The sequence below is a fragment of the Triturus cristatus genome, chromosome 12, assembly GCF_964204655.1.
Source record: "Triturus cristatus chromosome 12, aTriCri1.1, whole genome shotgun sequence".
Lineage (NCBI taxonomy): Eukaryota > Metazoa > Chordata > Amphibia > Caudata > Salamandridae > Triturus > Triturus cristatus.
In genome coordinates, this window is record NC_140595.1 from 180,543,941 (window position 1) to 180,570,383 (window position 26,443).

Sequence of the window (26,443 nt, forward strand, 5' to 3'; positions counted from 1 at the left end):
TGAAGAAGGAACCAGACTTGCTTCCATGTAAGGTGAGCCTTTAGGCAATAAAGGTGTGGCTCTGTAGTGTTGCTTTATGCTTTCTTCTCCACTTTCCTGGGATAATGCATGGCATAACTGCATATCCCCCACAGAGGCCCTCAGTGCAAATGTAGAGAACACTGCTCAATCAACTTTAGAATTCATGACAAAGTTCACAAACAGAGCACTGTGTACCAAAGTACCCCAGACAGAGAACCACAGTCAAAAGAGCTCTTTTAACAAGTGAAAAGCATACCTTTATAGTGCCAAAGCGGAAATTAAAAGTGCCTATTTTTTTTGCATATTCTGTATCTTTCTTTCAGAATCTTGCGGTTTTCTCTGGACATTCTGATCTCGTCATCTAACCGATGATCTGTAGATCACTGCCTCCCTTGCAGCTCCATCCACTGTCACTCCAAGATCAGATCTGTTCCATTGTTTTCATAAACACATCCGATATCAGACTATGAATGGGATATTGAAAAGATGACATGTATTGTGTGGATGAGTGAGAAAGGGGATAAAAATTGGGTTTATTGCGCCTGACGGGTCTGAAACATAAGTGCAGTGGTGTCCAGAGGGAAGAGATCTTCTACTAATGCGATCTGATCTGAAGGGTGGTCTTGGGATGCCAGAGTAGTCAGAGGTTACTTAGAAATAATTTTGACAGTTATTGTTGTTTACCACTGGTGTCCTGCACCACATTCCTGTTGCACTCAAGCGGAATGATCAATGATTATTATTTTTTTAATAAATTGCTCAGTATAGCAGGACCGAGCAGCCAAGGCTTGCTCTAGAATGTGGAGTTGAGTAAAGATTTGAAAAGAGTATGACAATTTTGATGATAAATAATAACTCAAATGGGGGAGGAGCCAAGATGGCGACCGGGACGGCAGCGTAGACTCCCGGCTCCGTGAACCTCCGCATCCCGCACGGATATCCTGCACGAGATCCTTAGTCTGCGCTATGCGATCGAGTTTATGAATGAGAGTGGCAACCGAACGTGAGACTCCGAGGTTTCTGGCTGCGGTACCGCCGGAGAAATGTGCATTTGAACTTTGCGGCCCGTGCAGCCCTGGAGCCGGGACCTCGAGTGGACGCCTTGGCCGGGTGGCAGTTCAACAACAGCGGCCTGTGGTGACTGGGTGGAGTCGGTCCACCGGAGCGGTGCTAACCTCGGCCTGCATTTCGCCGTGGTCGCTCCCACTGCTAAGCGTAGCGGACTGAGGGCATGCCCGGGGGTGCAATTCTCAGATTCTCCGGTGCTTGCCCCTGCCTTTGACTGTGAGCTGCCCGGACGCAGCCTGTGGCTCGCCCTGATCCTTGCGGGCTGCTCCCGGATTTTCGCGGGAGCTGGTCCGTGGTGGGGACGACTGTTGTCCGTGACCACGCAATGGGGAAAACTTTTGCCTGCCCCCGGAACCCTGTCTCCAGCGACGTGGACCTCGAGGCGCTTGTCCCTGGGTCCCGGCCCCAATACGGGTCGGGTTTCCCCGGCGGCCATCTTGTTGCGATGCAGCCTACCATCCTGTCTACTGGGTCGCGGCTGGATTGGGAGTGTGTGACTTTTGGGAGTATGGCGGAGCGATCGCAGAGAGCTGTGCTGGGGTACGGCGACCTCCTAGAGGCCCTTGGTGCCCTTCATTTCTCCTTGGCTCGGGGCATCGGGGTATTGGGGAGTAAGCTCGATGGTGTGGCATCAGCGTTGGGACAGTGGCGGCCTGCCTGTCCACAGGTACACAGGGACTTCCCACACTGCACACAGGAGGACAATGTCGCGGCCACCCCTGCGATCAGTGCACAGCTGGACACTCCGGACAGTATGCTACCGTGTGATCGATTAGCTGAGGGTTTGACCCGTTCCGGAGGTATTGGACCTGAGTGGAAGGTGGTGGCCTCGTCCCGTGCACGGCCTCTGGCGACCCAGGGACATTTCCAGCAACGATTGTCTGCTTTGGCTGATTCCGCCTTCCTGGACCTTGTGTGCAGTGCAGATCCTGGGGCAGCACTGGGGAAGACGTCCCTCCATGATGCGGACTGTGTTGGTATTCAGAGACTTCCACCCCACCTGTGTGCGTCGCTTCCCGGTCGTTTTTGGACACTCCTTTACCTTGGAACATCGGACATGGCGCTGGGTCGAGGGGTAGGCATGGGCAGAATTGCAAAGAGTGGTCAAGGATAAGGCTGATCCTTCGGGGGTGGTCATCTAGTAGACGGGCTGACTCAGGGGTTGCGTACTCTCATGACATAGTTATTAGCATACTAGGTGCATAATGCTCCCCATCCCCTTTTTTGATATGGTCGATTTGGTGCTGCTTATTGTTTGCTGTGGGGAGACCTCACCGTGCGGGAGGGAGAAGCCGGGGGTATGTTTTGAAGGCCCTCCTCCAGTTTATTATACTTTCTCTACCCCCCAGTCTGGGGGGGTTCTTTTCTTACTCCTTTTTCCCTGTTTCTTCTATATTTCGGGTCTAGTTCCAGGGCGACAGGCACACTGCTGGGGGGGGGGGGGGCGTACTCATTTGCAGAGGTGCAGGGTGGGGGGTTGGGGGAGGGGATTCTTTAGACTTTCATCTCTTTTTCCATGGCCTCCTTTTTCCTCTCTGCTTCTTTTTGTTTTTTCTTTTCTGGGATCAGCGTGGTACACCTCCTTTGTTGTGAATCGTTGCCTTTTCATGTGTGCCACAGTTTCCGGGGTGTTCCTGGGCGTTAGGGCGGGGGCCTGCAGGCGTAACTGTTTATAATATTCTTCCCCATCCTGAATTTCCTGTGTCGGCGCCATTGATCCAATAGACTGCTGTTTATTGCTTACGTCTGTTATTCTGCCTGCCTCTTACCGCTGTTGGGAAATTGTTTGGCACCTGATCCTACTGTCTTGTTTCATTATAAAATGAAAAACCTTTTTCTCCTGGTGTCCTATCTGCGCTGCTCATTGGCCGGACTATATTAGCATGAACATTCTGCTCTCCGAGGTGCCGCCTGTGTTCACATTTGATCCTTATTGCTCTGATTGCTTAGCGGCCGGCCCCGGGGGGTTGTAGGCCCATACTTGTTATTGCTTGAAATGTCAATAAAGGTTTTTCAAAAAAAAAAAAAAAAAAAATAATAACTCAAATGATCAACTAGTTTTTTTCCTTTGAAAAAAGAAAGAAAAATGTATTACATGTAATTAAAATATGGTGCATACTAAACAGAGATACACACTGAAAACTAGAAGGGCCCATCAGCTTTTGAGCCTGAGAATCAAACCCAGGCATGTTTGGGTCTCCTTAGCTCTACATGTAAAGTTAACATTGAGCACTATAGTTCTAGGTAATGCCACTGGGAACTGTCTGTGTGCTTTGGTTATCTTAGAAGCTCTTGGGTTATACCTTCTTCAAAGTATTTTAATGCCAAGATGAGCATTTCATTGTTTTTAGCAAACGGCTTTAACAATAAAAAATTTTAAACATGCAATACATTCAAGGTGTACATATGGGTTAAGAACATTAACAACGGACAAATATGCAATGCTTTTGTGCCAGTGCCACAAATGCTTCATTAAATCTATTAAAAAATGTCTGTGCTGCATCTCTACATCAAATGATCTCAATACAAAAAGCATTAAAAAAAAAAGGCAGAACAAAAATATCAATTACTTCCATCTCAGGGTAAGCCCAGCAGACTACGTGTACACAGCTACTTACGTTTAAATTAAAGAGACATTCGTTCTAAAGCAAAATATAAGTGCTTCAGTAGGAGTTTTTTCCTCGCAAAAATTAGTTTAGAAAAGAAACAAAGCGCTGTAACTATTCTATTAGTTTTGGTATGCATTTATTTGGTTTCTGTATATGTGAAGCAATGTGCTAAGAAATTTACCCTGTGCACCTGCCACACACCTAAAGATACATCAAAAATATCCTAGAAATCCACTGGGTAAGTGATACTCATGTTAGCGATGTAGCTTGAGAATGTGGAGTTCTGAATCTAGTCATTCAAGGCTCACCAGCCAATAGTCTTCCGCAGGCCCTTTTATTACCGTTTCATTGAATACTCAAGAAGCTGGTCTACCCAGGAAAATGTGCATAGCACATTCACCTTAATCCACACAAGGACAGAAGAGTCGTCACTAACTCTCAACATCATCTGCTCCTGTACACAATCAAAGCCTGGGTGACCATAAAAGTATCAAGATTAACCAATATGCAGATGACGGACAACTATACTTGAAAGCCTTCTCTGCTTCAGATAATCAACATCTCAAACACTCTAGACTTGAATGTCCAGCTTCCACATAAAGCTTAACTCAAGATAGAATTGCTGTTATTTACCAAGAACAATAAACAAGAAACCGTACAAACCTTGAAGAATTCAAAGCACAACTTTCACTGAATGCAAAAACACTCGGATTCACCCTGGAAACCAGCCTCACCCCGACAAACACATTACCAGCTCTCTCTTCTAAAGAAAATGTCACAGTTTCTTCCAGAAAAGGACTCCAGAACTGGTGTTCGAGCCCTCATACTCCTGAATCTGGCTGGTCGCCACCCACACTCCACATTGGCACTCCTTAAGGGCATCCTAAATGCTCCAGCACATTTAATCAAGGGCCTGAAGAAATATGATCACATCACACCCATCATGATGGAAGTCCATTGGCTCTCCCTTGCCAGGACACACCATCTTCACAATCAACTGCATCATATACAAAGCCATAACAACCAGAACCCCTGCTTATCTTGCAGATAAGCTCACCATCTCTGGCACTTCTCGACACACACACCACCAGGACAACAGCAGAGTAGGCCTTCCATCTATGACCCAGGATCTGGAACAACAGCCCCCCCCCATATGCACCAGGACTGCCTCAAGACGGTTCCAATTTAGGAATGAGTCAAAGACGTACCTCTTTTAAGAAGACTACATCGCAATGTATAAATATTCCACAAAGCAGCTACCTTTCCTATCACTCGTTGACTCATGCTTGCCTTGAACAATGTGCTGCACTGCCTTTTGGATAGGTTTATGCTATAAAAATACCACATACAAATTAATGTGGAGTTCAAATCAATGTACTGGGCAGCCTACTACAGCCAGCTCGATCACTGCAACCAAGTTGGATACAGTCACACAGCAAAGCTTATCTGGGGTCATAGAGTTGCGGAGATGCTTTGTTTTCAAGCCTGTGGTGAGGCTGCACAGTCCTGACCCATTATTTACCCTTTGAATCTTTGGTGTGGTCACCTTTTCAGCTCCAGAAGAACACAGAGGGCTTTCTTCTTTGCCTATATCATTGGAGTTGTGTCCTGTCAGGATCTAGTCCTTGTTGTAAAATTGTAGGATTCATCGTTCTAGACCATATGTTTCTGGCTGGAGCCTACCTTTATCTCTCAGCTGGGACTGGTAGAGTCCTGAAGGTCCAATACTTTCTACTCTGGAATTACCACATTAGTCTGCATGCCCATACAGTCCGCGTCATGTTTCAAATAATTAAATGTAGTTAATATTAATGTGCACTCTTACTCCGTCTATCCTCTGCCTCGTTTGTATATCCCTAAATTTCTGGCATGCAAATCGGATTGTGTGTCATCCTTCTACTAACACTTATAAGGCTGAGGCTTATCAGTAAGGGTGAGCTGTAACGTAATTATGCGAAATTACCGCAAACCTATGCATAATTAGGCAAAATGGAAATCACACTTAAAATATTCCCTGCAAGGTCCATCGGGGGGGGGGGTGGGAATCAACTCAAGAATGGCTTTTTTATTTGATTTCAGGTTACTTGCATTTAGGTTTGTAACCAAAAATTACCCGAAAGATTGTCGCGGTTAAAAAATCGACCCGAAATGTGTGTTGACCGCCCACACCCTGGGCTTGTATTCAGATTTGGAGTTTCACACTCAAAAATCAACCCAAGAGTCCGCTTAGGTAAACAAATCTACCTGAAATGCTGCTGGCGTCCCAAAAATCATCAGAACAGAACATCTCCTTAAAATTTTGTAATAGTGTAACCTCTGTATTTTAACAAACTTCGTGACGCGAAATTAGCCAAATTATGTCAATTATTTTGTGCAACTAAAAGTTCGCCCAGGCCTAGTTATCAGATTGATCTATATAATCCAAACATCATGTACCTAGTCTTTGTCTTTTATTTTACAAATCATAATAATAAAATGTGTTTGCCCAACTGGCTCCCCAGAAGACACATATTAGCTAAATGAAAACCCAGTACATTGCGTCTGGCCTTAAAGAAGAAATCTAGCAACTCTAGGTACACTTCAGTCTAAATCAGGGATCTCTAACCTTTTATTTATTAAGAGCTATTTATGTTCAACAAACATTCTCCAGCGTTACTAAGAATATTAGGGAATTAATGGTAACCACATAATACAAGATTACATAAGTGGCCACCATATGCAAGATTATCAGCAGTGATCACCTCAGTGCATCAAGCATGGTTGCCAGCACTAATGTAAAAAAATGATTTGTCCCCGCGCATTCCTGTACGCTCCTGCGACATGCGAGTTTGGTTTCTTCGGCCTTGCCCCCCTCCCCCTCTGTCTACCCGGGTTGGTTTACTCCCTCGATACGATGGGCACATGCTACTGCTCTAAAATTCCTTGCCTTGTGTGTTTGTTGTTTTTCGTTTCCTAAAAAATATGAAACCTTTGTTTGTTCATGGACTGCAACTGCGGCCGACGGCAAGGATTTACACTCTAGTGACCCCCTTTTATGGCTTTATCGACGTGAATGTTCCAGTTGTACCTAGGGTCACACTGCATTTTAGCAGCCGGCCTATTGGTTGTAGGCCCATACTTGTATTTCTCTGAAATTGTAATAAAGGTTTTTCAAAAAAAAAAAAAGAAAAAAAAAAAAAATGATTTGTCAATGTGGAGCGCCTCTACGTGGGTTACACATAAAAGCCATAGCTGCAATGCCCCTAGCACCAAGTTAATATACTAATAAATCTCCTCAACACGGTTTGAGTTTTATTACACAAATATACGCTTTAAATATATTTTGGAAATTCAGCCATTTTCCACCAGACATCAAGGTATGATTTCTGAAAATACCCACATTTTCATCTCCAATACACACTTTTCAATTTTGGTACACATATATTAATTCAACCAAGTAAAAGCTTCTAATTTAGTTCACTGGGCTGCACACAGAAGAGCCATTTACAGGTAGCAGGAGAGCTACCAGTAGCTCATGAACTACTCGTTGGAGAAGCCTGGTCTAAATTAATTAACTTTATCAGTTTTTTTCTACACACAAAATAAATATGTAGTGTTCATGTTGTTGAAAATTCGCTGGTTTCTATAGCCCTTCTTCCTACAGGTACTTTTCAACATAAAGAAATGTAATCTGTTTTATAAATTACTGTACACTGCTTAACACTCAAACATTTTTATTAGCAAATGGTAACCTTACCTTGAGGAAATTAGAGGGTCTGGCACAATAAATTGTTACAATGCGACATAAACGAGTTCTGACTCACTGAATCTCTTTAAAAATGAATTACTTCTATGTCTTAAAGTTTAGATGGACTATTTCTCATGTGCAAATAGTATTTTATTTTATTGTACGATTTTATAATTGTCTTTTTGTACTTTTATGGATTCTCAACGATCCGAATAAAGTTTCATTGATTGATTGATTGAATTACTTCATTTTGCGAGTCTAGAAAGTTATACACACCCAAAAACTTTTTTCAGTAAAGGCAGGACCTTTTTTCAGCAGCACCAACAATTTAGATAGTAGCTGCCACACTGCATGGTACAACAACTAAAGTCTGCCATCAGTGACACTTGTCTACATTTTTACTGCTCTGAAAGCTAACCCTATAATCCACCGTAGCATATCCAAGCTGCTCTTTCTTGAAAAGACTTGGAATGAACATTAAGCCGAATATAAAAGCAGGCACTGACAGATCCAATAGGTATAGTATTGTTAAAAAACACTAAAATACTCGAGGACAAGCAAATGCGTTCTGATATCCCAAAAAGTAGACTGAATTCAATGTTTTCAATCTTTATAAATGGCCAGATTTATTTTCCAAATACTTTTCACTCAGGAAACTGAACAGAATAAAAAAAAGAATAAGGGAAGTGTCAGAATGTAAAGGGAAACAACTGCCAAGAGCTAATTTACTTTCCACAGAATTCAGCCATTTGGTCCTCTATAGTAGCCCCGGGAGCAGATTTATGGGCCTCCAGAGACACCAGTTGAGTGAGTGCAGCAGATGTCATAAACGTCTTTGTATACTGACGCTTGTGCGTTCATGCTCTAGGATGACTGTGCGAGATAAAACTGAAACAACCTTTAAAGCCTGCTCCACAGCCATACCCCATCAAAAATATCCCAGTTTCTGTACTTTTACAGGCATGGATCGAGGAGGGAAGCAACACAGCACAGTAGGGGCCGGCATTTGGTCAGGGGAGCAGCACACAAGGGAGATATCCACAACACATGTACTCTCATGGAGTGCTGAATAAAAAATGTAAAAAAGTAGCTCCCTTAATGTTAACAGTGGAAGGAAGTCATTCAACATAGGCTAATAAGACTATGCCTCGGTGGAGGCGGTGTGGGAAAGGGTAGTCAAACAAAAGAAGAAGGCAAGGTATCGAATAAAAAGTAAGTAAATGAGAGGGACAATAAAGCCAACCATGGTAAGCAGTGGGCAGGCTGTTATCCCACTAAGTTCACAATAGGTATTTTGCAACCAGACAGCTTAATCTGTCTGGTAGGGGAGACCTAAATGCTCAGCAGTGGCAGAAAGGTAGTCCCTGTTCAACTATCTAATAGCATCATATTGGTTCTAGAATTATGCTAAGTCGCAGCATAAGTCCTTGTGTAATGCAACCCTTTCCACATGACTTCTACTCACCATCTGTAGGGCGATGCCTGCTGCTACACCGCCTGCGGTGCAGAAGGCAGCTGGAAAGTTGAGCAGTCCAGCCCCCAAGGCTGCATTCACCACAATGAAGACAGCACCCAGAGAAGAGGTAGCACTCTGTTCCCGGCCAGCCTTGGGAGTGCTCTCCACAGAGGGACTCTGAAGGAGGTGGGCCCGCTCACCGGCATCCGCACTCCAGTCTGCGTCATTGTACTCGCTGTTGATTGCCACATTATTAAGCGACATTTTTGCAATTCAGGGGCCTGTCCTCCTTTTAAAGTCTCACAGGGGTCACCTGGGGCCTTGGTCCATTTTAGGCAGAGTCTTGGGCCAGAGGCTAGGTAGGTGAAATATCAGAGGATTATAACCATGTTGTGTTTCATGGACAAATGCCAACCTCGGTTTACACCTCTGCCAGCTTGAGTTGTACTCTGGATGTAGAAAAAAACAGACCTGTGAAGGAAAAAACATATGGTTACTGCATATCAGAGAGGAGATGCTGCCTTACTTTAAACATGACAATATTATTTTCCCCAGACCAGCTTAGTTCTCAAATCTGTGGCTAGTATGGGGGTAAAACATGCTCCCCTGTATAGTCTCAATGTCAAGCCCCAATGCTTTGTTTGCGTTGAGAGAAATGAAACAAAATATTTTAGATGACAATTTTCCAAACATCACCGATAATAAACCATAGGTATTACGTGTAGTTCTGAAGAGAGACTCATGAAATATTTCAGTATGTCAGGGTTTCGCAAAGTATCTGGTAGTATCATATTGCCACAGTTTATGGATTTCTCAGTGTTTTTTTTCCCTCAAAGTTTTATATAGCGCGAACTTGACCCGAAATCAGATACCAGAGCGCTTTACATTTGCACCAGTTGCGTTACATGTTAACACATTCATTTTTGTTAGGCACTGGGAGATTAAGTGATTTGCCCAGAATCACAGGATGTTGAGCGTCATTGCCGAGACTTGAACCCGGTTCCCCAGATTTGAGGTTGACCGCACCTAGCCGTTAGGCTTCATCCTCTCCCCAGGCTTAATTTCGATTATTGCATCACTCCGCCAATTCAGCTCTGAAAGAGGTCTCCTGTCTTCCATCCCACAAGGAGATTCAATGTGGCTCACACTACTACAGTATTCCTCAAATTCCTTGATTAAAACCCCAAGTCACAAGGCTCACTGCTTCCCAATACTGGAATTACTGCTAATACCGGATTTATAAAAAAACAACTTTCCTCAGTCTATCATCACCTCTAAACTACATCATGATTGGATGAGGTCTTTACTGGCTTTACCACCCCACTTACACTAGTGGTCATTCCATGCTCTAACCATGCCTCCTGAGTAAAGCTGCACAGTGCTACTCCTGAGCCCAACTCATTCGATCCCAACAACAAGTCCGATCTCATATCTATCTGCTCTAGAACCACACAATGGTAGGAAAATGTTCCCTTCATCATTTAATTTTTGACCCTGATGTCTGCAAATGTCTTTATCATTCCCCTTTCAGACTATATAAATTCAGCTCATTTCAAGTTAAACAATTTTCGGTTAAAACTTCTAGCATTGTTGCCTCCATTACTGGCCCAAGCCTGCAGATGAAGCCTCTAGAACCCAACAGAGCACCCGGATGTTTCCAACTGACCAGGATATAGCATTCAAAATGCCTCCTACCAAACTGCATACTCCCGGTGCAGACTCTTGAAACTGTATAATACTCCAGGTGAGCTCCGCAGAAACCTCCCAGCATGGTCTACTGAATTGAACACAATATTCCAGTTGTGGCCTTCAGAACTGGATAGAATACCTCAAAAGCGAACCAGTGACATCTACCATGGTAAAATAAGTCAAAAGCATCTGTAATCCTGGACCAGACTGAACCTCCCATCAGCAAACCACTCTGTTCACTAGTGGCAAACTACCTTAGCTTACTTTTTAAAATGTACACTTACTTCCATGTGATGGAGGGGCAGTCAGAGTGCTGAAGAATGTAAGCAGAGGAAGCCAACGCCTTCCAATGTAGATTCACTTTCAAGACCCACTGATTCAATGGCCTACGGTAGATTTTTAGACATCCAATCAAAGTTTTTTCTTAGTAGCGTTCGGCTCTGGTGGACCAGTGCAATAGACAGTCGGGCAGTTCTGTACATATTCAAGCACACATTAGCCCCTAAATAGTTGTTCACAATTTGAGGCATTGTTGCTCAAAATTTCTGAGGAATGGTTTGTAAAACCAAGACTTTTACTACTGCATAAGATAATTTTTTTATCCTGGATATTTCCATGTAGAGTTTTGTGGAGTTTGTTTTGTTTTCACTGGTAGACCCTTTTGGGGTATTATGGAAACAGGCTCTAGTGGCCAGTGAGAACTGCCATGTTGCCATGACCACCCAGTGTTTCTAATACACAGATTGCTATTAAATGATTTTCTATGGCCTTCAGCTTTACTCACCTTATCATAGCAGTGTTACTGTCTCCCTGTGTTGTCCTCAACCCTATCATAATCAATGTATTTCTTGTGTGTCAACAGTATCTGTATGAATCGCCCTTGGTTAACTAGGTTTCTGCGAAAATGTATTATCTGTAATTACTCCTTGATCTCGCCCCCTTGCAATCACATTTGTTAACATCTAGTAAAAGGATCGATCTTCTAAAAAAATAACTGCCTCTTCAACCATAGTCATGATTCTCTTCAGGGATGTGAATGTGCTTATATCGCAGGAGAGACAGAGGAAGAGAGAGCGAGAGGACTCCACATTTATCTGAGAATGCTAAATGTGCCAAACTTGGAGCTTCTGTTCTTCCCTACTCTGGAGGTCACAGCAAAGACTGCAGTACCAGGGAGAGGAAATCATACTGTCCAATGCCTAAGCCATGTTGGTTTATGTCAGGGGCAAAGTTTTTAATGTTTATTTTGTCCAATAGACCACCCCATACTACGCAGTAGCAGAGTTATGGCACTTTTCTACTCACAGTCACTCAGTAAGTTACATAGAAATCTCAAACCTCTCCGAGAAAAATCTTGAGGCCTGGGATTGGTCAATGGTTCATAGCAGCCCAGGTGTGGCTCCTGGGCATTTGCTGTGGTGCAACTGAATACTGCAGGGTGGTTGCAGTAATAGTCTGCCTTTGTATGTTCCCCCAAGACTTATACACCCTAGCTGTAGAGGCCCTAGGCCCCAGAGTAGGAAGGGTAAGATAATGTAGCTCCGTGGTGCAAAATGAACTGCTGTAGACATAGAACAGTTGCCCATGTCTCTGTCCTAAGCGGTTTGTTCTTCCCAGAGTCTTTCATGAATTTACCTTGTGTTGCCTCTGTTGCTTTAATCAGTGCCCCTGCCCATGATTGCTCGCTCTGGGCATCTGATGCATGTTGCACATGTCCTTCCTGTTGCCAATTGTTCCCTACTTGCGCACTATATAACTACGCTTGTGTCTCCAGCATACCTGAATAAATTCTGTCACTGCCAGGGCTCTCCACATGCTCAGGTCTTTACTTGCCCTCAGACCTGTGCCTCTACTCACTGCTCCACTGGTCCTCTCATAATGGTGTAAATCCTTACATTACAGGACACAGCTTTTTTGGTGTTGAGAATGATGTATTTAGCATGAGGAATAGTTAGTATATCCATTGTTAGTGAAGATCTGAGGTCATTAGATAGTGAATTTTCTATCTCTATCCACAGAGGGGTATAGGATTCTGAGGTAAGGAGCCATTTACTGCATTGTTTAAATAGGAAAGCTGTATGGAAGTTTCTCAAATTTGCTAGATTGACAACCCCCAATTCTTTTGGGAGTCAAAGCTTTTTAAGTGAGATTCCGGGGTGTACATGATTGAAGATGGAGTCTCATTTATGGTGGAAATCTTCTGATAGTACGAGGGAATTCATACATATTAAGTAATTTATCTCAGGTGTGCCCGTCATTTTTAGTGTTTCTAGTCTACCCCACCAAGACAGGAATTTTGGGGACATCCCTCCAATACATCTGATACTATGCTAGGTTTTCATTATATCGGATTGTGTCTCCGAGACGGTCTGTGAATTCTATACATGTGTACTTCAGGTGTTTTGGTTGCTATGCTAATCCTGAGTCTCCATGCAGTTCTTTGGAACCTAGAAAGATTTAATAATTTGACTTCTGACTTATCTCTGTTCAAGTCACCCTGATGCAAATGAGTATGATTGTATTGTATCCACTAAAGCACTGATCGAGGGAGCTGTATTTTCTGGGACTGTTAACATGTAATTGGCACAAGCTGCAACGGTCCCTGTGGTGTTATTAAAGCTTTACCAGAGATCTTATTGTTTTTTAATGCATGGTACTTTTGGTTATAGAGCTAAGAGCAATAGTTCAAGGGACAGAGAGCAACTCTGTCTTGTGCCTTGTTTGAGACTGGAGAGATCTGAATTGTTGAGCCTGTCCAGACTCTAGCTGTGGGTCAGAGTATAGGGACATTAGCATAATGAAGTTATCGCCAAGATTAAACCTACGAAGGACCGTTCTCAAAAAGAAACATAAAACTTTGTTGAATGCTTTGTCCACATCCAATGTAATAACAACTATAGAAGAGCAAAGTTTAGCCTTATAAATAATATGAAAAATAATTATTTTATGTTACTTGAGAGCCGGTATATTTGATGTTTGGTCAACTGTATTTATATAGTCACCTGATATAAGGTAAAATTTGGTACATAAGCGTTTAATTTTTTTTGGGGGGGACTTGGTAAGTCTGTAATAGTACATGGAGTTTTTATCTAATACTTAATCCATTTCATTACTGAAATCGCCCCACACTTAAGAGCATGGTTGTGCTTGGTATTTCTTGAAGTTTATGTCAACGGTTATCCCAGAATGCAGAGTCATCATTCTTTGAACCATATATGTTTACTATATAAGGTAACTGTTATTCACTCTAATAGAAGTAATTCTTTTCGAGTCACGAGATCTAGTGACTCCACCAGCTAGTGATGATTAGCATGGGCATCGACACCATTGTTTTCACCGCACAGAGGGCAAGATTGAAGATGAAGCATTTAGACATAGTAAAGATGACCTAGCAAAGCAAAGTGGTAAAGAAAAATGTAAAGTATAACAATATCTGTAATAACCATAGGCAACCAGGGAGGAGGGCAGGCACATATGAATCCACAGCACTACATGCTACGAACAAATGCTTACAGGGTAACATTTTCAGTTCGTAGCATGTGTGTCTGTAGCTACACATGCTGTGCAAAGACTGTCAAGCAATGGCTTAGCCTACGGATGTTGCAGAAGATTGGAAAAGAGTACGTAGGACAGCCTGGCCAACTTTAGCTTGTTGTCTGGCCAGGAGATCCGCACAGTAATGCTTGGTAAATGTATGAGTGGTGGACAAAGTAGGTGCTTTACGGATGTCAGCTAATGGTATATTGCCTAAGCGTGCAATACTTGCCATGGAAATGGCACACCCCTTGTGTGGCTTGGAGTATGCCACAAAAAGCTGTTGTGTTTTACAGAAGGATGTTGTTCTGTTGCTGTAGTACATTAATGCTCTTTTGACATCTACAGTATATATAGCATGTTCCGCTACAGTCTCTGGAAGCTCGATTGACTGGTTAATGTGAAAATTGGAACCTACCTTAGGAAACAATCTTGGATTGGTCCTGAGAATCACGCTATTGCGATATACCTGGAAGAAAGGCTCTTCATGGGTAAGAGCATTAATTTCACTAACCCACCTCAGGAAAGTGATGGCTACCAAGAAAGCCACCTTCAAGGAGAGAAACTGCAATTGACAAGAGTGAAGGGGTTTAAAATACAGGCCCATGAATTTTTTATGGATCACATTGATAAAAGGCGCATTTATTGCATAAGCTATTCAATTAATTTGAATTCCGGTTCAAAATTTGCTAACATTGAACTTTCAAAGAATGTTTTGGAATACAACACATGATACATTTTTAAATAAAATCCCTTGTTGGCACACTTAACCATATATTTCTAGAATTGCCCAAGCCTCCAAGGGTGTATTGGGTTGACCCACTTAACCATCTGGAAGGTAAATGTAACCAAACTCTAGGAACTCAGGAGCCAAATTCGCTAGGCTGAGTTGCTGAGGGTTGGGATGTCGGATAATGCCATGACCTTGAGTGAGAAGGTCTGGCCTGTTGGGCAGCTTCTCATGGGGAACTAGACACATTTCGATCATTGTGGTGTACCATGGATGGCATGACCAGGCTAGTGCTACTAGGATGAAAGTGAAGGATGTCTGCCACAGCCTCGGTACCACAATCAGTAGGAGGGGGAAGAGCCGAAAAAGCATAGGCAAATATTTCCGACCAGTTCATTCAAAGTGCATTGCCCGTGGACTGTGGGTGTGGTAGTTTGGCGGTAAAGTTTGGGCATTTTACATTTTCTGCGGTGGTGAACAGGTCTATTTCTGGAAATCCCCAGCGCTGAAAGTAGGGTTGTGGTGGAGTTCCCACTCATCAACTTTTTGATGCGCCCTGGTGAGCAGGATGATTGTCCACCCCAGGAATGTGTTGAATAACCAGGTGTACTTTGTGCCGTATTGCCTAGCGTCAGATGCTCTGTGCCACATTGGACTGTTAAGTGTGTGCCCCCTTGTTTTGGTAAAACATGGCAGTCATGTTGTCTGTGCCATATAAGGACTGTTTATCTTGTATTAGAGCATGAAATGCCCAGAGATCAAGCTGTATAGCCAGGAGCTCGAGGTGGTTGATGTGGAGGATTGGGGGGCAGGTGTCCACTTCACCTGAAAGGCAGAATGTTTGAGATGTGCACCCCAACAGATGAGTGAAGCGTCCATGGTGATGGTCTCTTGTGGAACTGGGTCGAGGAAGGGCCGCCCTTTTAACAGGCTGTTTGAGTTCCACCACTGCAAAGATCGATGACAGCGGCTCCAAACCAACACTAGATCCTCCAGAAGATCCTCCGCTTGAAACCACTGTGCTGATGAGCACTCCTGTAACGGAGACATGCACAATATGGCATGATGAATTATGGCTATGCAAGATGCCATGATGCCAAGCAATTGCATCACAGTTCTGTTACATGACAATCTGGCTGAAAAAGAGCCAGCAATTTTTGGAAGGCTTACACTTGTGCTGAACTGGGGAACGCCTTACTCACCCTTGAGTCTAGGATGACCAAGAGGAAAGGTTGCACTTGAAGGGGTTGGAGGTGGGATTTGGCCAGACTGACTAAGAAATCTAGACCGTGTAAGGTCTGGAAAGTGGTCTGGGTATGCTTTAAGAATAGTTGGTACATGGAGTGCGTGATCAGCCAGTCGTCCAGGTAAGGAAACATGTGGATGCTGCTCCTCCGGAGATGAGCTGCTACTAAAGCCAGACATTTGTTAAAAACCTTTTGAGCAGTGGTAACCTCAGATGGAAGTACTTTAAACTGGTAATGTTTTCCACTCACCACAAACCTTAAGTATCTTCAATGCACTCGGTGAATGGGTATATGGAAATAAGCATCCTTCAGATCGAGGGCTGTCATGAAGTTGCCTTTCTGGAGAAGCGGTATGATGTCCTGTAGAGTGACCATGTGGAAGTGCTTCGAAATAATGTGTATGCTGAGGGGCCTGAGATGGTAGATGGGTTTGAGGGAGCCGTCCTTTTTGGGGATGAGAAAGTACAAGGAATAGACCCCTTTCCCGCTGTGTTGTTTCAGAACTGGCTCTACAGCCCTTTGACGAGAAGGGCTTGTACCTCCTTCTGAAGGAGTTGCAAATTATCTGTGTACATTTTGTGGTGACGGGGAGGAATGTTTGGTGGTGTTTGAGTGAGTTTCAGAAAGTACCCGTCATATGATGTTGAGAACTCAACAGTCTGAGGTGATTTCTGACCAACGGGGCAGAAACCCCTGCAACCTTCCCCCCACAGGTGTTATGTGAACTGGGGGGAGATGTAGAGTTCCACTGTTTTGGAGGGGCAGCCCTTTTTGGAGCTGCTCCCTTCCTTCTACCCTTGCCGTTATTGCCCCTGTAGCAACCCCTGTAATAGATCTGGGAAGGAGATTGCTGCGTGAGCCCTGTGTTGGTGGAGGAGGTTTCCGTGGTAGAAGTTTTGCTGCGCCACAGTACTGGGAGAGACAAAAGGAAGGAGCCACAGAAAGTAGGTGTCTGTAGGGCACCCATTGCTTTGGCCGTGTCAATGTCGTCCTTTTTTTTTCCTACCATCTCATCAACCTGAGCGCACAAGAGATGCTGGCAATCGAAGGGTACATTCAAAAGGTGTTGCTGGACCTCTGGTTTAAAACCAGACACACAAAGACAGACATGGCGACACAATAGGATGCTGGTGTTAATGCCACGAGCTGCTGGGTAAGCCGAATCCAGGGCACAGCGTATGTTGGTATTGAAGATGTTGTTGCCCTCCGCCACCAATTCATGTCCCTTCTCGAGGTATTGCTCTGGGAGATGTTGAAAGTGGTCTGCCTTTCGATCCCAATGTGCTTGGTCGTACTGTGATAGTAGTTTGATGGAGTTTGGTGATGCACCACAGCATAGAAGCATGTGCTGTTACCCTTATACTCCATTTGTACATATTTTGTATATACTGTGTTGCGCCCCTTGATATGGTTTTCTACACGTTGTCACATGCGCCGTCACACTTATGTCACGAGCACATTGTACACTTTTTCCCTTAGGGTTGTTTTGGTAATTGGACCGTAAAGTGCTGTTATAATTTGTTGACTCTCTTCGTTAATCTTCCCTTAATATATGACGCCTACGGGCGCATTAATCAAAAAATTTTGCAGACTCTTTTTTCTCTTTTGTTTGTAATGTCTTGTACATACGACTACAAATAATTCAATAACTCCTACTGAGATATTGTTGCAATTACATTGTTATCACCCTGATCGCAGTTGGGTCTACGGGTTACACTCCTGTGGTTTTGTCTCTACCCTTATACTCCAGCATCAATTTGCTTGCCCTCCCGTTCTGGAGGGGGAGCATCACCAGTACCCTGTGTCAGTCCATTTCCTAGCTGTATTAACAACTAGAGAGTCTGGTGGTGCTGGCCTCGTATGTAAAGAGGGTCATTAGGGGAGGCCTTAAATTTCTTATCTACTCTAGGTATTACTACCCTCGCTTTAAATGGCTCTTTGAATAGGTCAGTGGCTAGTCTGGGAACCCCTTTGAGCATGAGAAGGTACTGTAGGAAGCGGTGGGTGGAGAAGAGCGTTTCTATGAGGAAATCCTCCTCAAGTTGCACAAGCATGTCCACATCGCGGAATGTAGCTACTTTATGAAGGACCTCATCATTAGAGGTGATCATCTGGGGGCAAAGAACTTGCAGAGTAAAGGCCTGGGTCTGTATCCGCTGGAGGTTCTGTGTCACAATCCTTCCAGGGATCTGGGCCCTTTGGGCGATGGGGAGGGTTGTAAGGATCATAGGGTAGCTTTGGACTGTCCCTAACCCAGAGTGTGAGGAAGCCAGTGGTGAGTGTTGTGGAGAGTCCACATGCAATAAATAAGGAGAGGGTGGAGAAGGTTGAGCAGGAGGCCGTGGAAAGGTAGCCCTATCATGCCTTTTAGGCCCTTTGGGAGTGGGAGGGACAGGAGGGTTAAGGGCCTCTTCAAAAGTCAGTTTCCTCTTATGAGGAACAGGGTCCTTTGGCAGCTGAGGAGGTTTTGCTAGGATCCAACCAGAATGGATGTGGATACGCTGTTGCTTGGTGTTGAGATGTTCTTGCACAACTGGAGGATTGATTGTTCCAAATCCTAAGATATAGCGGTGGACGCAGCAGTGGAAGGCGGTCTGGATGGAGCTAAAGAAGGTCTACTTCCAGACGGGGCCAAAATCAAGCTCGAGTCCGAATGTCTCGCCTCCAAACACTTCAGGTCGATATCCTTCAACTCTGAATGCTTCGTGGCAGTGTGTCTTGGCTCCAAGCACTTCGAGTCTACTGGTTTTAAGTCTTAGGGTCCCAGGCCAAAGCAGCGATCAACACTCGAGGTTTTGAGGAGGACTTCGGTGCAGAGTGTGGAATGGGCGAAGGGTCCAGCACGGAATGGTGGTGTCGACCATGACCAGAAGGCAGTGGTGCACCAGAGGTGGTATGAGAGCTCGGGGTGGGTGACTCCATTTGGTGAGTAAAAGAGATGTTAATACTCACTGTGAACTTCGGTGGATGATGGTCAGATGATGAGAAAAGCCCTTTTCCATAGGTCATATGTCAACTACGCTGATGTTAGCTATTTTTGCAATTAATGTGAGCACACTGTTTTTTTGAGGAAGAGAACAGTATTTTCCTTCTCCTGTGGTTTTTTTAGGGACAGGCTTCTTTAACTCCTTGTCTCGTCTCTTAAAGCATTACAACATCACCTTGAAATTTTGATTTAGGTCCTTTGAGTTAAGTGAGATGATATTTAATTAATTTTTTTAGGGGCTGCACAAGTTGCAACACGTATGGGTCGGTAGAGTAGTTGAAGGATAAATATAGAGGATGAAATACTCTGTGTTTAAACTTGGTTGGCACAGAATGTATGTTGTATTCTTAACGAGTTTGAACTACAACATTTCCGAGGCAGCAAAGGATTGGCTTAAACAAAGCAGGGCAAAAAAATAACGAGCTTTAGGAATGATGGTGTAACAACACATGACAGAACAGCAAATGAACAAATCCAGGAAAATAATAATAACACCAAAAATACCCTAAAATCCCACTGCCCACCTACTCTTCTCCCACAACTGCAGGACAAGGAAATGGCAACAGAAAGGGCATTAAACTCCACCTTTCTCACGGCTACTATGGTTCATAGCATAAACTATGAATATTTATATTATAATCACCTTAATGACAATCACAATCAAAGACATTGCTATGAAGAATAACCAGCCTAAGAGATAAATACACAAATATATACAAATTTGCTTAGCTGAAATGGTGTACTCAAAATAAGTGTAAGTGGGGCAGAGCTCCCTATAGAGACAATATTTCATGGACTACACTCCGTGACCATTTCAGGGTTAACAATGTAGAAAACATTATTAAACAAGTTTTATAATTCTATAGTACATCTGACATGGCACAGTGTATCTGCCATGGAAACTAGCATTAAAGGACAGGTGACCTTGTACAAAGAAAATGCAGTGTGAATGCTTAGAAGTGACAGAAAATCTTGACGGGTGAAGGCTATACTTAGAATTAGGCGGTACAAAAGGGGGTGGTGATGGACGGAGCATCAGAACCAATCAAACACTCACACCCAGTCAACAGATCTGGGTTTGATCCATCACCGTTCTTTAGCCCACTCTGCCACCCCAGTTCAGACATGGCCATATGCAAATCAGTCTGACCCTGTGCCTCATGGGAACAGTCCAGCCCGAACTGCCAAGCTATGCCTTCCCTGGACCGGAAACAAGCTTCCTAGGACCGGTTTCTGGCATTTCAGCCGTCTTCAGCCAGGCTTGCTTGAATCCAGTGGCAAAGTGAGCAAGGGACTCACGTCTGAGCATACCCTGCCAACTTATGGCGAACAAAGCGGTACAAAAGGGGGTGGTGATGGACGGAGCATCAGAACCAATCAAACACTCACACCCAGTCAACAGATCTGGGTTTGATCCATCACCGTTCTTTAGCCCACTCTGCCACCCCAGTTCAGACATGGCCATATGCAAATCAGTCTGACCCTGTGCCTCATGGGAACAGTCCAGCCCGAACTGCCAAGCTATGCCTTCCCTGGACCGGAAACAAGCTTCCTAGGACCGGTTTCTGGCATTTCAGCCGTCTTCAGCCAGGCTTGCTTGAATCCAGTGGCAAAGTGAGCAAGGGACTCACGTCTGAGCAAACCCTGCCAACTTATGGCGAACAAAGCGGTACAAAAGGGGGTGGTGATGGACGGAGCATCAGAACCAATCAAACACTCACACCCAGTCAACAGATCTGGGATTGATCCATCACCGTTCTTTAGCCCACTCTGCCACCCCAGTTCAGACATGGCCATATGCAAATCAGTCTGACCCTGTGCCTCATGGGAACAGTCCAGCCCGAACTGCCAAGCTATGCCTTCCCTGGACCGGAAACAAGCTTCCTAGGACCAGTTTCTGGCATTTCAGCCGTCTTCAGCCAGGCTTGCGTGAATCCAGTGGCAAAGTGAGCAAGGGACTCACGTCTGAGCATACCCTGCCAACTTATGGCGAACAAAGCGGTACAAAAGGGGGTGGTGATGGACGGAGCATCAGAACCAATCAAACACTCACACCCAGTCAACAGATCTGGGTTTGATCCATCACCGTTCTTTAGCCAGGGAGGACCTGGCTTGGCAGTTCGGGCTGGACTGTTCCCATGGGGCACAGGGTCAAGACTGATTTGCATATGGCTGGGTACAAACTGGAATGGCATGGTGAGCAAAAAAAACGATGGATTTAGGCCCAGATCTCTGTACTGGGGTGAATGTATGACATTGTTCTGCATTCTGTCCATCAATTGTTATTTTTGCATTTGTCACCCTGAGTGGGAAAGGTATGCTCAGACGTGAGTCCCTTGCTCTCCATGCCACTGGAATCAAGCTATCCTGGCTGACGAGGGCTGAAAGCCCGAAACCGGTCCTAGGATGCTTGTTTCCAGTCCAGGGAGGACCTGGCTTGGCAGATCGGGCTGGACTGTTCCCATGGGGCACAGGGTCAAGACTGATTTGCATATGGCTGGGTTCAAACTGGAATGGCATGGTGAGCAAAAAAACGATGGATTTAGGCCCAGATCTCTGTACTGGGGTGAATGTATGACATTGTTCTGCATTCTGTCCATCAATTGTTATTTTTGCATTTGTCACCCCGAGTGGGAAGGGTATGCTCAAACGTGAGTCCCTTGCTCTCCATGCCACTGGAATCAAGCTATCCTGGCTGATGAGGGCTGAAAGCCCGAAACCGGTCCTAGGATGCTTGTTTCCAGTCCAGAGAGGACCTGGCTTGGCAGTTCGGGCTGGACTGTTCCCATGGTGCACAGGGTCAAGACTGATTTGCATATGGCTGGGTTCAAACTGGAATGGCATGGTGAGCAAAAAAACGATGGATTTAGGCCCAGATCTCTGTACTGGGGTGAATGTATGACATTGTTCTGCATTCTGTCCATCAATTCTTATTTTTGCATTTGTCACCCCGAGTGGGAAGGGTATGCTCAGACGCGAGTCCCTTGCTCTCCATGCCACTGGAATCAAGCTATCCTGGCTGACGAGGGCTGAAAGCCCGAAACCGGTCCTAGGATGCTTGTTTCCAGTCCAGGGAGGACCTGGCTTGGCAGTTCGGGCTGGACTGTTCCCATGGGGCACAGGGTCAAGACTGATTTGCATATGGCTGGGTTCAAACTGGAATGGCATGGTGAGCAAAAAAACGATGGATTTAGGCCCAGATCTCTGTACTGGGGTGAATGTATGACATTGTTCTGCATTCTGTCCATCAATTGTTATTTTTGCATTATACTTAGAATTAGGGCATGAACTAATGCTCTAATACCTTTCTGTAGGAAGTACGACCCAAATAGTGAATAATATAAAATAATCTTTTTTACCTTTATTTCTATGTATCTGGGCTATTTAAGCAAAGGTATGAAAAGATTCGTGTGACTAGGGATGTTTTTTGGGGTGGTGTTGTGCTTTAAGCAGGAGTTTCAATTGAGGAGGTGTTTATCACCGATTCTATCCTTTACACCAAACACAGGTCTCTGTGGTCAGAAAATAGGCAGCCGCAGCCCATGCAGGTTAGATCGATGGAGCCGGGTGTGTGTGTGTGGGGGGGGGGGGGGGGGGGGGAGGAGGGTATTTTGACGGACGATGCAGAGGGAAAATTAAATAAATAATTTTCCCTTGCCATCTGTCGAAATCCCCCCCACCCGGCCCACTGCTCTTACCTGCACGGGCCGCGACCGAAAACACTTGAGTTTTGCCATATGTGATGATGTAAAATCTTGCCAGAACTTCAAATGAAAATTGGATGTTGAGCCAACGCCCGAGATTCGAACCTGATTCCCCAGCTCCAAAGACGGAAGCTCTGGCCCTTATGCCACATCCTCTACCCAATTGGTTTTGATTAGTTCTGTTATAAGCGGAGATAATAGACAAGAGTCCCGGCACTTATTTTTTCACAAATTAACCACTACATGGAATGTGCTGCAGGTTTTACTTGTGCCGCAGCTATGTGATTCTCGGGCTAGGAACAGCAAGTTAAGACATTCTTCAGGGGCCACAAAGCAAGCACCCTTGGGATTGTTACCACTTTGCACTTGAGTGGATTCGAGATAGATGGATCGGATGGGTCTAATAGAGAATTTTGCAGGAATAAGCCCAACTTCTCACTGTTAGGTGGAGTGGATACATTTTCAACCCTTTTTAGGTCGAGCCTTGAGGCAGGTAGGGGGTCGTCGGATCTCAGGTCAGGATCGCCAGGGGGGGGACCTCCTCGTGGTATTTGTTCACTCAAACACAGGCCGGGCTCGGTGGGTGCAGAGTGTGCTGGAGTCGCGGTTTCTGGCTGGCACCAGAAGCTGCAGTTCAAACACATCCGGTGTTCACGGGAGTAACAGCTTGGAGAGTGAATGCAGGCAGGTCCTCAGGGGGTTTTTGAGGTTGCTGGCCACTGGACACGCCAGAATTTTGCAGGAGCAGGTTCGAGGGTAGACAGGCCTGTAGGGCGGGGGCCAAGTCAGTGGGCGTCATCCTCTTGTTTGCTCTGCACGTCCTCTCGTCCTTCTTCTTTTCTTGTGGTTGCTGGATCTGAGGAAGGAAGGTTCAGGGTGCCCCTAAATACTAAATTTAGGGGCGTTACAGGTAGGTAAAGGGCAGGGACCAATGGGTCCCTTCCCTGGGGTGGGTACACACCCTATCCTGACACTGTCCAGTGGGAGGGGGGCAGGAGCCTGTCCATGGTTGGCTGGGTCCCCCCATCCTCAAGGTGGCGGGGACTCGAGGCTGTGCTTCACCTTGCCTCCCCCACCTTAGGGGTGGAGTTGGCAGAGGTGGGCACGCCTCTCTTCCTCACTTTGTTTTTCCCGCCGTGTCTCCCGCCCAAAGTGGGGGGTACGACCAGTGGGGACCAGTTGCTGAGTACAGCAAGTGCTCTGGAGAAGCTCACAAAGGCGGCATGTCTTTGAAGCTTCTCCTTCGTGAACCCTGCCCATCCTGGGGGAGGAGGCTTGGCACCTCGTCCCAGGATATGCATTGTTTCAGGCCCCCAAGAGCAGCAAGCTCTCGACCCAGGGGTCCAGAAACATGTCTGGTAGTGGCAGCGTGTGCAGCCACTCAGTCAGGTCACTGGGAGTTGGCCAAGTTTCAGGGGGCATCTCTAAGATGCCCTCTGTCGTGCATTTTACATTAAATCCCACACTGGCATCAGTGTGGGTTTAATGTGCTGAGAAGTTTGATACTAAACTTCCCAGTCTTCAGTGCAGTCATTATGGTGCTATGGAGTTCGTAATGACAACCTCCCAGCACCATTTACTCTTAATGGCAGCACTGCACTTACAGGGCCCAGGAATGGACCTGGACACTGTAGGGGTACAGGGCTCATGCACCTGTACCCTCACCACTGGCATAGGGCACCCAGCTAGAGGGATGACTGATGTATGCCAGGGCAGTGGTTTGTGGGCATGGCACACAGGGATGTGTGCCATGTCATCTCTTTGTTTTATTCTGCACCCAGACACTCAGCCTGCAAAGGCAGTGTGTGTGTCAGGGTACAGGGCCTCTAATTGTGGCACAGTAAGTGCTGCAGTCCTTAGGGGCCTTCTCTGGTCACAGTGCCCCGGGTACCTATGGTACCATTTACCAGGGGCTGGCATGTGGCCAGAGATGCCAATTGGGTTTAAGCTTCAATGCAGTTTTAGTGAAGGAACACAGGCCCTGGGTACCCGATTGGCAGGAGCCCAGGGCACACTCAGTCAAAGTACATCAGCAATTCAGCAAAAAGTGGGGGCATACCATGCAAGAAAGAGGGCACTTTCTCACAGCACATGCTTGGAATTTCCAATGGTTTTTCAAATCGCAAGTGTTTGATGTGAAGGGCTGTGATCGTTACCCCTTGTATATCTTTAGGCAGCACAGACTGGTCTCCACAAAAACACTCTCCCAGTAGTGGTGGACTTACTTAAAAGGATGACCACACGTATTAATCATGAACATCGTATGATTGTATCACATTATCAAAGTTAAAAGGAGTTTACAAACCAGACGTTCTTGGTTAAGAATATTTTGGAGGGGTATTCACATTTAATCTTGGTAGCAGTCAAGTGACAAAAGTAAGGTTAAGCTCAAGATCAAATAAGTATGGGAAAACATGATTTGGAGAGTTTTGTCTACTCTGATCTAAACTTAAGAAATTAAACACACTAGCAAAGAGAGATGTATTGTGGGACCGTATTCCTGCCTTAAAAGCTCTGAAAAGAGGGTACAAAGGGGTATTACATGAGAAGAAGCAAAGATTCCACACCGACTGCTGGAATAAGAGGACTATAGCAATAATAACTAAAGATGTAAAATAGAAATCTGGGATAACTAAAGATGTGAAAACATTCTGCGGTCCAGTAAGGCAAGGTTCAGATAAGAGACTACCAAACGTATTTTGTATGGTCCCAGAAGAAGCACATCAAGAAAATTTTCAAAGTCAGATAAACAGACAAAGTTTAAAGAATGACAGAGATGAATGCGTAGATTTTAGAGCTATTTTCCTTCACAGTGGTAAAAAATATATTTCCACAAGAAAATTAACAAAAGCAGCAGCTCCAGATAATTTACTTGCAACTGTAATAAAAACAAATAAAGACTGGTTTGCCAGGTTATTAACTATGGTATACGAAAAAATACTTGTGTTTGACAACTTCCCCAAAAGTTGGAAGGGGCTATTATGGAACCCATTCTTGAAAAGGGTAAACCCTTTCCACTAAAAACTATTGGTTAACAAGATGTATGAGCCAAAGTGTTTTCAAAAATAGTGCTCCAAAGAATGAAGAAATGGCTTGAAGAAAATAACTTAATAATGAAAGAACAGGGAGTTTTCAGAGAGAGGTATTAGACTCTCAACCATTGTTTTAGCTTAGTGTCACCTGCTCAATAGTTGATAGAGCTAAAAGTTAATTTCTTCTGTTGTGTTTTTTGATTTCAGAGCAGTATTTGACCTAGTAAAATTCAGCAGATTGTTTGAGACACTGAGCACTTTGGAAATCCTAAAGGGTTCATCTCTATTTTAAAAATACCACATAGAGATATTTGGGCCAAAGTATAACTTCAAAGTGAAGGCACATTTTCAATGAAAGATAAATCAAAATGGCCTGAGGCAGGGCTGTATTCTAGCACCCCATTTATTTGTCCTTTTTGTGAAATTTACCATCAGTACTCAATAAACATAATCTTTCTCCATGAAAATTGGTGGAACCCACATCTCCTGGCTGCTGTATGCAGACAATGTTGTACTAATTTATGCCACTCAGGTAGGCTTACAAAGGAAAATACATCTTTTACATTATTGTACTGATAATAAATTGATTATAAATTTGGATTTAAAAAGTTATGGTTTTTGGTAAGAAAAATACACACTC

The 26,443-nt window shown here is 44.7% G+C and overlaps 1 protein-coding gene across 1 annotated transcript in view; it reads right to left on the minus strand.

Moving 5' to 3' along the window:
• SLC38A7 (solute carrier family 38 member 7) overlaps positions 1 to 26,443 on the minus strand; it is a 124,574-nt gene that overhangs the window by 74,569 nt on the left and 23,562 nt on the right. The window contains exon 2 of the mRNA XM_085639584.1: positions 8,891 to 9,352. Within this exon, the coding sequence (XP_085495710.1) occupies positions 8,891 to 9,145 (255 nt within the window). The 5' untranslated portion in view covers positions 9,146 to 9,352. The remainder of the gene's footprint in view (positions 1 to 8,890; positions 9,353 to 26,443) is intronic.